Source organism: Coloeus monedula (genome assembly GCF_965178545.1).
Source record: "Coloeus monedula genome assembly, chromosome: 8".
In the NCBI taxonomy this organism is placed as follows: Eukaryota; Metazoa; Chordata; class Aves; order Passeriformes; family Corvidae; genus Coloeus; species Coloeus monedula.
The window spans coordinates 18,038,690-18,055,206 of record NC_138788.1 but is presented as its reverse complement, the minus strand read 5'-3'; the positions used below and the strand labels follow the sequence as shown (position 1 = coordinate 18,055,206).

Below are 16,517 nucleotides of genomic sequence, written 5' to 3'. Positions count from 1 at the left end.
GCAACTAGGGGAAGGAAGGAATAAATAATGAGACTACACAGTTGCCCTTTGCTGCCTTGAGTGACAGGCTATTACTGGTAAAGTAACACTGATACTTAGTGTGCCCCTCCTAACATTTACTCCTCATACTATGTTTATTTTTAATGTTTAAATCTGTACATCTTAAAGATGTACCATAGTCTGAGGTAAAGCATGAAGACATTGTGTGACAACCTATAATGAATTAAGAGCAGGGAAATGTTTAAGGGAGCAGCACAATCATTAGTCCTGGGATCCTCCACCACCTGTGGCAGCATGTGAAAATAGCTGCCCTGCTGCTTCCAGGGTTATTTGTGAAGTGTCTGGTGGAGGGAGAGCTGTAGGACTGTTTTACAATGCTCTCACAACCATGACTGTTCAAACAATGTTCTCCTCCCACTTTACTGTAAGAGCTGCTGCACCAGGTACACCTGGACAGGAGGGACAGAGCCAAGCTCTGCTGTGGCAGGCACAGCAGCTGGAAACCACCGCAGTGGCCAGGGATGGCCCCAAAGTCACCACTACTGCAAACCAGTAAGAATGAGTCTCAAACTGCAGCCTGGCTGCAAGCCTTAGCACACTGCTTCTATGTTGCTTCAAACGTAAGTTAAACACCACTGCTGCCCTCCCAAATACCAGCTCTAAGGCCTGCAGGAGGTTTTTCAGGTTTTTTTATCCTTGTACCAGCTTAGGATCCATGACACCACTCCAAATCATCACAAAGAATAAAAATAAGTAGTACATTTATTGAATCTCCACTTACTACTACTTCTAGCCTTTATTCAGACACATGTGCTCAGCTTTGAGAGCCAAGAATTTCTTCATTATCATTCAATGTGAATGATGCTATACATGAATCAAGTGCAGGAAGTTGGGCTTTTCTCTCTAACAGGAATGAGAGAGGGGTTTCTAGTCTTTCCATCTGTTTTTTGGCTGCACAAAATAACCCTTTCCAAGGGCACATGAAATAAAATACTATATTGCATACTATATACATTTACATACAACGGTAAATGCACCATTCATTCAGAAATACACAATACCTAAGGCTCAACGGAAAAGCGCAGTTGAAGCAACTTCTCTCTGGCTAGGAGAGAAGTGGCTTCATGACAGTTGTGGAAGTTTCCATAACCTGTGTTCATGTGGATCCTGCCCCTCTGCAGCAATCTCCAAGGAGGACCACCTGTGCCTGGGAAGGAGGGGATGGCCCATGCAATTCCAGAAGCCCATGGCTCAAAGAAAAATATATACAACCATGATGGAGGATTGCCTCTGAGAATAATTATCCAGCAACTGCAGGAGGAAGCCAAGTACCTTAGTGTATTTACTTGACCACCTGCAGAAGCCCCTTTTGGGCATAGGAAACCACTTCTGGTGCAAAGCCTTCCCTTTATATCTGAAAATACTTACTTTTAACTGTTTTTTGCTCTTCTCCTTGGACTGTGTTCGACTGCAAGAAGATTAGAACAGTGCTAGCAACTGAACTGTGTGGTAGGGGCACTGGAGCTGTTGGAAAGGGATTTTTTTTTTTTTAAGCTGATCAGACATGAGGAACTGAATTGTCTGCTTTCAGCTGTATTATCAGCCTTATTTTACAATACCTGAGCTTTGCCTCCCCCCACTGCTGTGCTGCACTCACACACCCCAAAAGTGCTCTACAGGAATATTACTGCTCCTTGGTTATCTTTTGAAATTTCTAAAGTCCCTGCAGAGAAATACTTGTCACGTTGCTACATGTGGCAACCTTTTCTCTAAGATAAGAAAGCAATTCATTGACCAGAGTCACCACTGTATCACACCCAAAACAGTGCAGATAAGGAGAGACAACGTTACCTGTCTCCCTGTCCCCGCAGGTGCAGTCCCCACCATCCCCACGCAGCGGCACTGTAAGCAACAGGCACGGGCAGGAACAAGGCCGTATTGGACCTCGCTGTGCCAAACAGACTACGGATAAAAGCTGGGCTTCGCTGCACTAGATTCCCCTTTTATTAGGCTGCTGCTCTTTTCTCAGCAGTGGCCTCAATTGCTTCCCCTCTTCAGCCTTTACTTCTGGGCTCAGAGAAGTAACACATTAATTCCAGCTCATGCCTGTTTCATAAACTGAGAAAAGTAATTTAAAAATACACAAAGTGTTAACTCTGCTCTCTCCCCTGCTCAAAGTAGGGCAGGTATTCCAAATCCTTCCTGTAAGTAGAAGTCGAATTGTAGTAGCACACCATTAATACTCAAGACTGTGACTTGCACTCTATGCCCCAGGGCAGTGTCGGGGGCAGCAGCGCTTTCCGAGGGTGGGGCAAGGCTCCACATGCACATTCTCTGCTCCTGCTCGTTTGTCCAGTTGTTTTGGCTTCAGAAGAGATGGCATCATAGCACACATTGGAGCACCACACATCCCAGTGGCAAGGGAGTCCCTCTCAGCTCCAGCTGGAGTTTTGCAGTTCCTCTCGGAGCCAGGTTGGAAGGGGCTGCCCAAGTCTGTTCATCAGCTTGGACAATTCAATGTTGTGTTCCCGGTAGAAGTCTCTTAGAAAGAGCCGTGACTGTGTGGAAAGAACAGACCACGTGAGCATGAAAGAAGATGTTACCCTCAACACATGTTCCACAGGTCATCTAGGACAGATGGTAGGAAAATCCACATGGGTTTGCTGGGATGTTTTTACATCTCTTGCTGCCAACAGATTTGAGACAGCTACTCACCAAGGAATCCATATCAGGGTATTTCCTTCCTTTACTCTTTCCTAGGCATTTAGTTTTTCCTCCATCTAGCAGCTGGCACCAAAATCCTTTTGCTTCATCAAATCTGAAAAGGATATTTGTCTTTAAAAGATACAGCCACATAGCCAATTAGCAGCAGCAGCAATTAAGTAACTCCATAGTTATTTCCTATTTCAGTGCTTTACCTATTTATTTTGTGGTATTGGTTCCTTGGGTTTTTTTAGCACTGGACTACTTTGACAAGAAATCCATTACAAACATGACTGTTTCAGCTTTATGCAAATTTCAGAGATAACATGGTGTTACACTATTTGTCTGTCCAGCTGGGGGGCAAGATAATAATCAGTTTTTTATTGTATGTAAATTATTTTAAATCTACTTGCTAGAGTTGAGTATTAGAGAATCCCCTGACTGTTTTATAAAAGAGTGAAGTGTTTCTTTTCTTGCTAAAACACAGGCATAAGGCAATGCTGGGAACCACGTCTGGATCTGGCCTGCTCTGTCCCCTCAACTGGCCAAAGGTGAGCTTGAGATCTGAGCAAGTCCCCCTACAAAATCTGAGGCAAGCTGACCAATCCCATCTATTTTCTGACCCTGGCTGAGGGGTACCAGCCAGTACCACTACTGTAGATACTCCAGGCACCATCAGCACGTGCTGCAGCAAATAAAGCTTTCAAGTAACCTGACATTTCTCTAAACCTGTTCTCCCCTGGGGAGCCATGTGCCACCCCTCTGGAAACAGCTGTAGGAGGAGAACTGAATTAGTTGTCCTCTCTTTATTGTGAAAGGAAAGGACAATTGTTCTACGCCTACATGCAGGCATCCCCACCCACCATCCTCAGCTGGCACAGGCTCTGACAGCAGAGAAGATGTGAAAACAGGTTTCAGCTGCAAAGAACAATATTCAGCATCTCCAGTGGGCTTGCAGAGTTTCCATTGAACCCCTGTATGGCCACAGTTCACTTTCAACAGCACTTAATCTATTCAGATAACTGTATGTGCAGTCATGTCTGAGTAACATCCCTTAACTGTAGCAGTGAGGTGGTGCCCCTGGTAATGCTCCCTCAGACAGCTCTGGGCACCTGTCAAATCCACATTGTCTCTAATAAAAGGCTCTTTACCTCAAAACTGTGCAGTGTGGCCCTAATCTCCATCTGGGTGAAGATAGGAGCAGCTTGTCACATATTTTTTATCATACCTCCTCTACTTTTTGTCAGATACAGGTATAACACAAAGCATAAGGAGTGCTAATAATTCCAGCACCTTTTCTGAAACACAAAGACCAAATGGAAAAAACATCATAGTTACTGCTGTGAGCAACTTCATGCTTCTCCATGACAGTGGCAAAACCTTGTCCTTCCCCTATAATTTCTGGAGCCACTAGGCTGTGATTCCAGTCTCCACAAAGCATCTCATGGTATCTGAACCTAGTTTTAGGTTTAGGCATAACTCTGAAACCTTGGCAGGTGTGTGGTCAGAGACAAGAAGTATTCTTTTAATCAAGGGCTTCCTGGCTGAGAAAGCATCCTCCCAAAACTGATTTATTTCCCTACCTGAGGGCCTGGGTGTAGTTGAAGAGCGGCGTAACTCCCAGGAACTTCTGGATGTTGTCCATTACAGAGGCAGGGTTGTGTCTCAGCTCCTGCCCATCCACAATGAGAAGCTGAAAAGAGAACGGCTGCCTTAGCCTCTGCCAGCTTGTGCTGACTGACACCTGTGAGCTTCCTGCATCTCCAACTGCCCCTGGCCTGTGAGTACAGGCAGCCAAAGTCTGTATGTTCTACAACAACACAGTGGGGGGATGCAGCCCATTTGTCACCACAGGTAGAGAAGTTATGATATGGGCCACAAGTACCATAAAACAGTAAATCATGACAAGCTTTGCTTAATAAAGTTGTCTTTGGCCAAACGCCCTGTAACAAAGCACTAAGGCCCAGCAGCAGCATGTACAGATTTTCTCTGGAAACCGTGGGTTTTTTATGTCCGCAGCCATTGTGCTAAGTTTCTTCTGTAACCTGTGCTTATTCTCCTGTTACGTGTCTCATAGACAGTGAACAGCATTTGTGCTAATAAATCACCTATTCCAAAAACCAGAATGGAGCAATAGTCACATGAACTGAAGACTGGCCTGCAGAAAGAACAAGGATGGCGTGTGTTTGGCTCCATCATTCCTCACAGCAGTAAGCTCCAGGAATAGTAAGGCAATGAGATACAAGCCTAAGAATGCTTTACCATCTCCTCTTTTAGTCTTGGCAGATCTGTCATATACAGTTCAGGCTCTGCTGCTTTGGCAGAGAGTAAGAGACTAAATGGACATTATAAACCTCTGCTGGATTACAGACTGTCTGACAATAACCCCGGCAGCAGAAAGAACTTGAAAAAGCACATTCTGTAATCACACACATATATGGAGAGATATATCTATCTACCTGTCTAGATAAATAGATACCTATATATCTATCTTAGACAGTTTAGAAACTTCTTGGGAATTTAGAGACCGAAAAAGTCTACACTGTCTATTAATTTGCCTTTTTTGCAAATTTTTATACAAAACACAGAATCCTGACATCTCTGCAGTGAACCTTCCCTTCAGCAGACAGCTAATGGCTTCACAACATCAGGACTAACAAGAGGCAGAGTCCACAAGCCTCCCTCTAAAGTAACGAAACCACAGGCTGAAGACCTGGGCCTGAAGAGGGTCCCCGGACTGGAGACTGCCAAGATGAAAGGAAGGGAGTACTAACACTGCTGTTCTTGCTGGAATTTCCAGTACTGTGGAGCTCTCTAGGAGATCAAAGTATCCTCCTGCACTCATTTCCTTTTACAAATACAATAAAGTGCAAAATTGGAGTATTCAAGCCTGATTTCTTACCCACTCATAACAGGAGAAAGCAAGTAGTGGCTTTTGTTCCAAAAGACAAGAAAGGTGAAGTTAAAATTATGGGGGGAGCACAGTGACTCAGTTTGTTCCCCTCTCCTCTACACTAAACCTACAAGGGACTCCACAAGAACCTCTAGTGACTAATCTCCTACCTGCCCAGAGGGATAGTATGTCAGCCAGCGCTCCAGGTGAGTGGAATACCAGCCAGGGAACAGGCATCGGCTCTGCAGGTTGCGCAGTTCCTGAGGGGCCTGGGATTTCGCAGAGATCACTTGGTAGAAGGTGTAATTGAGTGCCACAGGGTCATTGTGAGCACGCTGGTGCTGAAAAACACAAGCTGAATTCGAGAGCAGGAACACGATTCCACCTTACACCTCTCTGTGCAGACCCCACCGACTCAGCACAGCCACCCACCAATGCCTCTGTATGACTCTGTCCACACCCTGCAGGCAGCCTGCCTCCTCTAGGGAAGCACACCCATGGGCTTTCTACCTCAGCCCACTGAAATATCTCTGTGGCCCTCACCCCCAGCACAGCGCAGGGAAGTTACCTGATACCACGAATAGGCTCGGTCAGCAGGGTTGATCAGAACAGTAATGATTTTGGCTCGAGGCAGCAGGGCTGCACCACGTTTTGGTACCACCTCTGTGTCAAAGTAATTGGCACTCTTCTCAAACATGAAGTCTGTGCTGGCATTAGAGGGGATGGGAAAGAATTCCATGTACCTGCCAAACAGACAGGATGCTGGTGAGCAGCATGGCCCAACAAGAAAAGGCAGAGCCCACGATGCCCTTATTCCTTTTCAACAGACACAGCTGCAGCACAACTGCACTTCCCCAGCAATGCAGGGAATGGGCGAAGGAGTACACATCTGGCAGAGGCATGACTCAAAAAGGGGTGGTGGCACATGACGAATTTGGGAAATGATACAAAGGTATGAAAGTATTTTGCTGAGAGTGTGTTCCCCAAGTCCCTGGGCAGTGCAAGGAAAAACCTGAGGGTAAGGTCCCAGTTGAAGCCTTTAGCAGGAAAGACTTCTAGTCCAAGAGTAAAGTCAGAATTGTCTGCCTGCCTTGTCACCAACCACTTGTTGAAACCTGTCTAAATCATTTGTCTCTTTGTACCTCAGTCCATAGCTGAGGTACAGGGTAAAGAGCTCTGCCCTGCCTCACAGGAGCTTGTGACATTAGTAACATTGAAACTGTAAGATATTTGAGTAACAGGGTAAGAGGGTAGGGAGGACCATGAAGCACTGGAAGACTGGTCTCTGCTCAAATCTAAGCTGTGCAACAAATGCAAATTCCATGTTAAATGTGAAGATTCTCCCCTTGCATGTGATGCTACACTCAAATCAATCTGGATGACTTTTCTAGGGGATGCACATAAAAGCTTTCACTTTCTAACCTGTCAGCTAGTGCAACTGCTCTGTAGTGCTTGACTCCTGTGAGCTTTGCTCAAGTACTAACCACCTTCCAGTATCTTTTCAACAGTCTAAATGATTAGAGAAGTCAATCTCCACAACTCATGGGCAAAGAAATCCCACAGCAGAATACCTTAGTGCTACACAGCCATCCCTCAGAGCCACACACAAGGGAGGGCAGTGCCACTGTCAACCAAAGCTACTGCTTTGAGTAAGAAACACCTTTAAACTTTCTCTGCCTGGAAACATAGTGGCATATGTAGTGCCGTGGTGGCACTAGAATTTCCCTGCCAGGTGCAAACTTCTAAAGCTAAAGACCAAGGTATGTGTATGGACACTGGAGCCAGCACAAGGAACACAGTGGTGGCTCTAAGTGTCAAGGTCCGAGAACAATGGTAGGGAGGTTGTCCCCTCCAGTGTTACGCTTTAACTCTGAAACCATGAAGAATTTTGTAATGAGAACACTGCTGTCTGTTTTGCATGTCGAAGTAAAAGTAATTTCATGACAGCAGTGCATTCAACAAAGACTTGCTGAATTTTTAAAGCTAAATCATGCCTACAACTCTCCTGATGAATAGTCAGTAAAATGAGAAACTACCTGTGCTGCTCCTGGGACTACACAGTTGGTTACCAGGAAAACAGAAAGCATGCACTGAGCAACAGCAAGGAAAACAGCTGTTCAGAAGCAGCAAAGCTGCTAAGGGGGATGAGGGGGACATACAGAGAGACTCTGGAGAAGAAATCATAGGTGCACCTTACCACAGAAGAACATGTGTCAGGTTTCTTACCAATCGATTCCTTTGTGATAGTTGGGGCCATTAAAAAACTGGATCTCCTCAAAGGTGGATGGACTTGGGAAGTTACTGGTGACAGCTGGGTGCATGGTCAAGAAGAAGTGCACAGCTGTTGTGCCTGCAACAGGAACCAGTTAATGGGACCTGGGTCACACATAATGCTTTGGCTGAATGAAAGGTTTTACCTACACTGCAAGAAACAGTTCCCAGATGGGCACACTCCTGCTGTGTGGCTGACCAACCCCTTAACTCATGCAGGTTACAACAGCACTGACACCAAGCACTGCTCAGTCAGGTTCAATCCACATTTCAACTCACGCAGCTGATTTGAATTGCGTAACAGCTGCCACCCAGGTCAGCTACTCCCATGCTGGTGGCAAAGCCACACTGTCACATGGCAGAACCCAAACCTGCCAAATGAGAGGTGGCCTAGGCAGGAGGTGTGCTAGGGACAACATTAGTGTCCTTGGGTGAGAACTTAGCCAGAGATGCCTTGGCCTGCCTTTGCTGTAGATGTTTTCCCTTTATCCCACCAAACCTGACAGTGCTGCTCAGCGCACGGCTGTGGGCTTCCAGCAGGACAGACAATCAGCCAAGGGAATGCTTTTCTTACTGAGCCACCTGCAACCAGCCTGCGTCATGATACAGGAGGGCTCATGCTGCACACACACCAACAGAGCTTCCCAGTAACACAGCCAGGAGACAGGAGCTTGCCTGGGACAAGCTTTGTTCCAAGGCCAGGATCACCACTTGCTGTGGATGGTTGGTGCTGCTGTTACACAGCACTGCACAGAAAGCCAAGGCTTGAGACCCGGCCTTAGCTGAAGAGATTTTGCTCTCTTCAGCCTAGAAGGGACTCATCAGTACAGTATACATAGCTGTGTCACTGCCAACCACAATGCCACAGCAGTTAAAAGGTGGTGACAGAGATCAGACAAAGGAGTTTCTCTCCCTCCCACTGAAAGTGACATGGAGCATGCAGTGGGTACACAGATGTGCAGCAACAAAAGCACCAGGGGATATTCACTGTAACCTTTGCTAAGTGTGTGTGCTTAGTCCTGCTGACAGCTTATATTTGTGACACACTAAGGTCACAGGTTCTCTGAGCTTACATGGAAACCCAAAACAGATAGGGTAAGCCAAGCACAGTGCCGGAGGGAAAAGTACTGACAGACTTGCCAGATTTAGGTTAGAACATATCTGAGATTGTCTGAAATGTCCTCTGTGGCCATTTGGCAGCTTGCACAAAGGGCAGCCGTACAGATCTACAGCACAGACCTTTCCAGCTCTCCTCTCTGCAAAAGTGAAATGGAAACTGCAATCTATATAGAAGTATTCACATTACCAGTTTTCTGAGGTCCCACGATGAGGAACTTGGGGAGTCGATCACATGTTTTCTCTTTGGACCAGATATCCTTGTGCCTTTTATCATCACAGGGATTCTGCAGCACAAGTGATGAGATTTAAGCATTACCACAGAAGGTAATGGCAAGGGAAGGAAAAGCTGGAAGGAGCAGTCCTCTCGGGAAAATGCTATTAGCATATGAAGAACACTTCAGAGCCACACAGCTCTGCCAGGCATCAAGAAGTGTTAAGTAAAAACACTGGGGACCATTTCCAAAAGCTCCAGTGACACGGGAGCCAAAGTCCCTCTGCGAGTGTTAATCACAGGCCTTGCCCTATGTAGCCATACTGGGCTGGGCCACCGTGATAGCACAGCTCAGCATCTGTGAACTTCTGGCAGACAGACAACTCTATCACCTTCAGTTAATTTCATCTGCTCATTACCATGCAGAGAGTTGCTGCACTGGGATAAAATGGAATAAGCGTGTTTTTATTTAATGAACATGAATTCTGCAGTGTGAAATTACTTTGAGATTAATCACATTAACATGCCTGCAAGCTCCTCCATCACCAAACGGGGCTCTTGCTTGCACACTTTACATTTCACAGCAGCTTGCTCCGATACAAGCCCTTCAATGACCCAAATGTCTGCAAGCTGGCCACTGGTCACGTATGACAGTCACCCCTGTCCCTAAGCTCACACTGTGACCGTGTCCTACTGCTCCTACTCCCCCATGCCTTCCACCTTGCCATTTGCCATGGGCAGCCTGAAGCCACAAAGGTTAAACCTAAAAGCTTTATGCTTTACCTCTCTGGATCAGCAGTCTTGCCACACTTTAAATGTGGGATACACCTCTTAGAAAATCACTAGGAGCAGTTAAAGCTGCCTTCTCACCTGCCACAAGGGATTCTTCTCCTGCGGGAAGATTTCAAAGTACTTTTTTGCAAGTTGGACTGGAGGCAATGTCTGCAGGCGAAGGTTGGTCCAGCACTGCACGAACTTGACCAGGCTCTCAAAAGTGTACAGTCCCAGACGGTCATTCCCATAGTTGGACAGGTGGGTCATGAAGATGCTGATCTGAAAATAAAAGACAAGGATACTGGTAAAGCAGGTAACAGAACTCTTTCCTTCTAGCTTGATTCCATGGTCAGCAAGAGGCTGTTCACAACTCAGACTGCCACGGCTGTCTTGGCTGACAAATGTCCATCTGCCAGGCTGACAAATGTCCATCTGCTTGCGAGACAGGAATAACTCAGTAGAGGAGGGTCACAGACCTCTCAGTTATCCCTGGGAACAGTGCAGGAGCATGATAACTGAACCCTGGATGTGAGTTCAGAACAGTTTAAAAATCCCATTCAAGTGGCTCTAGGACATTTAGGTGAACAAGGCTTAGTCAGTAACTCCCTACTAGTCAAAAACCTTGCAAAGCCTCTTTCACGGGAAAACACTCCTTTCCCAGAGGCACCACCAGGGCAACCTCTCAAGCTGCAGAGTCTGCTACAGCAGGGGAGCAGGCCAGGGAGGGGATACCATGCTGCAGGCCAGGTCACAAGGCACAAGGACAGTTGTCACAGGAGTTCTCTCTGGGCCCACAGCCTGTCAGCTTTCATGCCCTTCAGAGCTGACATCTCAAATGTAAAGAAGGAGCAACTGGCAGTTCCCAGTTTAAAATACAAACAGGTATCTGGGGATCTGATATGGGACTGCAAAGAGACACTGCACTAGGATATTGTCCTAGAAATGGACACCAGCTGCTAAGTTTTAGCCTTCAAGAACCTTCAGCACAGGCATCGCCTGCAAAATCTCCTGCCAAGCTTTAACATCTGTGGGCAAAGTGGCACTCAAGAGCTGTGGCAGCTGCCCCAACACTGCAGTGCTCAGGAGGTTGTGCACTATCTCTGTCTTGCCAAGCCATCTCTCCTCTCAAGGAGATACATTTTCCTCCTGACAGTTTTTCAGTATTTTAACTTTTGGAAAAGAGTATGAAGGACTGTTGTCAGCTTGGCTCTAGTGTGTAGTTTTGATATGTCCCATTGAATTCAGCATCCCAGGGCCCATAATACAACAGCACTTTGCCAGACATAAACCACACTATGGCTAAAAGTTAGAAAAACAAGCAGGACACTGAGGCCAGTGGAGGAATGGCTGATTTAGCACTCCTTGTCCAGTGTCTGCAAGTGCATGGAGGGAAAATTTCCTCAGTCACACCAGGGGCACCCATTGCTGTACAGTCTTGAGTTCAATTCTGGTGACACCAGGTAAGGTCAGGAGGCAATGACAGGCTTCCCTGGCAGGGGGCAGGAACGGCTTTCCCACTCACAGCAGGAAAACAGCAAAATGGGGAAGCAGGAGACAGATGGGCTTGGGATGAAGATATTTGCTGGCACTGAGGAAGTCTGAATTGTTTTCTGCCTGGTGTCACCATGGACTAGTTTCAGCAAGAGAAGAGGTACTCAGGCTCCTTGTGCCTGAGCCCTCCCCAAGACAAGTCTGTCTGTAAGGTGCTCACAACCCAGCACCTTTGGGTAGGCAAGAGAAAACACTGGCAGGACTCTGGGACACATGGAAAGTAAGTGGAGTTTGAGATTTATCACGTTTGTCTGCCTGTGAGTTTGTCACTCCTGCTTCCCTACTGAGCTGACAGAGAAGCCCTGCCAGACAGGCTCTGGCACCTTCACTTCAAACAGCAGGATGTGCTCAGTACAACACAGAGCAGAGGACAAAAAGATCAGTATAACTGCAAGGTGTGGTGGCAAAAGGATGCCTCTCATGCTGTATTTTGACCCTTTCTGGGAGACATCAGAAAGGTTCTCTGACAGCAGAGTGTGGCTCATCCCTTCGACTTGCTAGTGAAATACATAGAGGGAAAATATGCTGCATGAAGAGTCTGGCTCACTGGCACAAATCGAGGAAGACAAAGGTCACCACCTGGGACCCCTTCAAGACTTCCATAACAAAAAAAAAGGCCTGCGTGTACTCGAGGTTAGCAACTGTGTCTCAAGACTGACTACACTTGGTAAAATGGCTCACACAAGTAATGCTGCACGTGTGAACAGTCCCAAGCAACTGGATTTGGAAGAAGAAAAGACAAACCCAGTGGATGAGCCATTTCCCTGTACTTGTGAGTGTGCAGTCAGGCCTGTAACATATGCACTGTTTAACAAGGCCTGGCAGCTTGCTCTGTCCCGTCACAGCTACTGCTGCCAGAACAGCTCCGAGCACCATTTCTGACATAAGCTATACTCAAGGACCATCTCTTCCTCCCTCCCATCCACACCCAATGACTCTGCAGACTGACTTGGAAATAACAACTCCCTCTTTTCCCCTCCCTTCTACTGTCAGTGTGCCGTGATTTCCCTTCCTTCACACTGAGCAAAGATGAGAACAAAGGTCCCGGAGAGCCTAGAATACAGAAACAGAAGGGTATGAGCACTCCTGCAATATGTATCAAGCAGCTGTGGGCACACCAGTAACTGGCCTGTGCACTGTGAACAGAAATGCTTGTGAGAAGCCATCAGCCTGTGCTCAGGATCAACACCTATTCTGACATCAGACCTTGTTCACTAGTCAGAAGATCAAACATCTCCTGTTTGCACCATGGAGTTAATCGTGCATACAGCCTTGGAGACTCCTCCATGCCACTTAAAGGGAGCTGGAAGCACCAAAAAGGACTGAAAGAGCCTGCTCCAAGTCTGCTCTGGTTCACTGCTGGGGCTGCAGAGCTGGCCAGCTTTCTATCAGGCCCCTGAGATGGCTCTATCAGCAAGGGGAGGAATGCAAGGCCTGAGTCACTGTGCAAACATGAGAGGAGCTTAGAGCATAGCACTCTGCTCTGACAGAGCACTGTGCTACACTGCCAAAAGGAAGAAGTGTAAACATGGGAAGCATCTGAAGGTGCCTAAGTTTTAAGTCACCATGAAGAGCTAACAGTAAATCTGGAAAATAAGCTCATCCTGTACCAGAACACAATTTTCCCAAATATTTTTGGATCACAGATTACTGCCAGCTGCTTTGACCATCACATCTTATCAGCAAATTTTAACGGGTAGTTCTAGATACTATGTTTCTGTAATTCTTTGGCCCAGCCTCCTAGAGCAGTAAAGATCTCTGGATTACAGCCTAGCAACTGGTTTTCCAAGAGAAACCCATAGCATTTACTTTCACAGAGGCTGTTTCTGCATGCTTTAAGATTTGACAATTACAAAGTAGGGCAAGGTGCAATTCACCCAGCATATGGGAACACAAGCCCAGAAAAGAAATTGTCAAGAGAAAAAACCTTTCTGACATAGGTTCAGAGTTTCTTTCCACCTGATTGATCACTCTTTACGTAACGCAAAGAACAACCTCCTCCTTACTCCAGACCTTTATCAAGCAGGCAGGTTTGGTTGTGGTGTGTAAAGATAACAATTCTGTCCCAGGCAATAGGGACAGAAGTCTGGCTTCCAGACCTGAAAGTATAAACTGCTACAGCTTTTCAGCTGGGCCTATCACAGGCCACAGCTTCTGCAGATCCTACACAAGCCAAAGCTGGTTACAGGCAAACCTTCAGAAACACTGGGCCTGTTTGTCAACAACAGCCTGTCTGGTGCACCCAGAGCACACTGTGAGGGTCTTTTCAATAGCAGTTCTACTGAACACTAGAAAAAACAAGAGACAAGGGAAAAATTAAAGTCACTGATGGAAAAAGGTTGATTTTCTGATTCGCTGGTCTTCTATAGCCCCAACCAAAAGTGGCTAAAGCTGCATATTCAACCCTCCAATCAACGTGTAAAAGAAAGAGTGAATGAAAGAAAACATCATGGTGAACAGAGCCACTGCTGTTACATGAAAAAATCCCACAAACAAGTACTCAAGGACTGGCACCAGTACTCCAGGATTCCCCCCTGGAAAACTGGCCAGAACCAACTTACTTTCTCTCAGATCTGCCTGCATGGCTCCTTGTCCATACTCAGGCACTGGTGAAAAAGATGCATAAAGGAGAAGTAAGGTGGTAGAAATGTAGAAGTCAGGAGAAAAGAAGAAATTAAACACTATTATATTCAGGAATAACTATGAAGATAGACATTAGAAAATGATTGTCTAAACATTGCAGGGCAATGTCTATTCAGAGAAATGGAGGACAAGCAGCTGTGGGTCAGGTGTCAAATCAGCTTTAGTGAGAAAGAAATTCAGGGGGGGAACTGAGAAAGTTACTGCACAAAGAGCAGCATATCTTCCTGCTGCAGCCAACAAGCAGAAATAAGAGGGGGTGTGATCCGTGATTGGAGAGGGCTACAAAACTTCATCCCTTGATTCTACCCATTCACAATTTTCTAAAAATGACCAGGGTTTTTTGTGTCTCTTGCCTCCTAGTACATCATCCCAGCCTCAGTGGGAAGTGAGAAACTCATGTGATTTGCTGTCCATGGTTAAGACCTAAGAAAGGACAGTAGGGTGTTGAAGGTACAACATTCACTTAGTGGCTTAACAGAACTGTCAAGTACTGAAAGGGAAAACACCTCTGTTAGACACTTATCTCCCAGAAAAGCCTTAGTGTAACAGCTACATCACAAAAACAGAACACAGAAATCGTTCCAAGTGTCTACATATTGAAAGAAAGGGGAGAACACTTCATAATGAAAGCCCAGCAAAAGCAATTATTGTGAAGAAAACCCATCAGTAAGCCAGGGAAGAAGCCAGCAGGCAGTGGATGCATGTGGAACAGAAGGAACCAAAGCACATCTCACTTGTGATTCATGAAAACAGAGTAGCCCAGGTAAAACCCCCTGTGCCATGGGCCATGGTCAGCATGTCACCCTGGCTGGTTTCTGTCTCTCAGTGTTGCACCTCTCAATACACTCAATACTGATTGGCAGCGTGTAAAGCAAAGCACCATCAACCAGCACGTACTTCCCTGGCCCTCTATTTCACATCTCCTTAGCAACATGCTGGAGATACCCACACTGTCACGGGGTGACACGGAGTATCTCCAGCAAGAGTTAAATCTCCTTTCCCATATCAGGCACATAAGCTGGGACAGCTGTGCACAAATTCCCCTTTCAGATGAACTTACTGGGTTCAGAAGCACCGTCAGGAAGAGTTCACCACCACGAATGCTCTTGTCCAACTCCTTTGAGCCGCCAGGATATTCATTATAGAAGATAGTGTGAGTAAAAAGACCACAGGTCTGTCGAGGCAGAACCTGGCAGTATCAGAAAAAGGCAAAGTTAGACAAGAGGCAGATGCAGCAGAATCTGTATGAGAATGAGTCAAAACAGCACTTTATGGATCAATATAAAGAGTAAGGGGTGTAAGTGACATAGGTTCAGAGGACTCGTGCTATTCCTCCTAACCACTTAGCTCATCACACTGCAAACAAGCCACTGGGATTTCAGTTTAGTCTTGATGGGTCTGGTTTTGCTCTCCATTCAGTACTGACTCCTGAATTTTTCTGAGAAACACAGAACTGGCTTTAGCCAAGTTTTTTTCTTTGCCTCACTTAATGATTTTGGAAACACTGGTGATATTAAGATTAATGTCTCTGATGCAGGTCATGAGAAGACCGTTCCCTGGGCAGAAAAGTGGCTCTTCTGTGCTTACCATGATTCCATTATGGATGAATCCACGCCGGTACCGGGCAGGCCGTAGGTGTGGGTATTCCTCTGTGCTCGTTACCTGGATGCTCCAAACAGATTTCCATGCCTCATAGAGTTGTGTGTGGACAGGATAAACCCCAGAATGATGCGGGGCTACAGCATAGCCCAAGTCTGTGGGAATCCCATGCTCCTGGAAGCAGAATACACAACTGGATAATTTGGTATTTAACTAATAGCCCTAATAAGGATCATATTTAGCAACAGCATCCAAGTTGGAGAAAGATGACAGAGGAACATGAAAACTCTCTGGACTGGGAAACCTGAAATAACACTTGTACTTCTTGTTTTTATGCATGTGTAGAAATATAAGGGCAATTCTGTACCAACAAGGACATTCAGCACTGGTAACAGCTGCTGTAAGAATGGTCATGTAGCTTGCAGGTGTGACAGATCAGATTAATTCAGAACCCTCAGGTCAGGCCCCCTGGTTACTACAAACTAATCAATCCTGTTAAGTGACACATCTTACTCCCACAGTACCTAGATGTGAGTCACCAGAGAAGGAAAACAAAATTTCCTTAACTGATATAGAGAAAAGGAAGATGACTGGGATCTGGATTGTCTCTAGCAATTCAAAGAAAAGCAGACATAGAGCAAGAGACTATTGAGGGTGAAGATATGGGGCCTGGAGCTATATTAAAATGACAGGAAATTTCTGAATTTCTTGGGTTTTAATTCCACTATGTGGTTCTGGTAACAATATCAATGA

At 46.0% G+C, this 16,517-nt stretch overlaps 1 protein-coding gene across 3 annotated transcripts in view; it reads right to left on the bottom strand.

Moving 5' to 3' along the window:
* Positions 1–819: 819 nt before the first annotated feature.
* The window catches only part of NDST2 (N-deacetylase and N-sulfotransferase 2), a 135,317-nt gene continuing 119,619 nt past the window's right edge, over positions 820–16,517 (bottom strand). For all 3 annotated transcript variants that reach the window (XM_082286647.1, XM_082286646.1, XM_082286648.1), the window contains 10 exons: positions 15,753–15,938; positions 15,226–15,354; positions 10,068–10,250; positions 9,174–9,270; positions 7,823–7,946; positions 6,165–6,339; positions 5,767–5,937; positions 4,287–4,396; positions 2,716–2,818; positions 820–2,558 (listed from right to left, as the gene is read on the bottom strand). In XM_082286647.1, the coding sequence (XP_082142773.1) occupies positions 2,433–2,558; positions 2,716–2,818; positions 4,287–4,396; positions 5,767–5,937; positions 6,165–6,339; positions 7,823–7,946; positions 9,174–9,270; positions 10,068–10,250; positions 15,226–15,354; positions 15,753–15,938 (1,404 nt within the window). In that variant the 3' untranslated portion in view covers positions 820–2,432. The remainder of the gene's footprint in view (positions 2,559–2,715; positions 2,819–4,286; positions 4,397–5,766; positions 5,938–6,164; positions 6,340–7,822; positions 7,947–9,173; positions 9,271–10,067; positions 10,251–15,225; positions 15,355–15,752; positions 15,939–16,517) is intronic.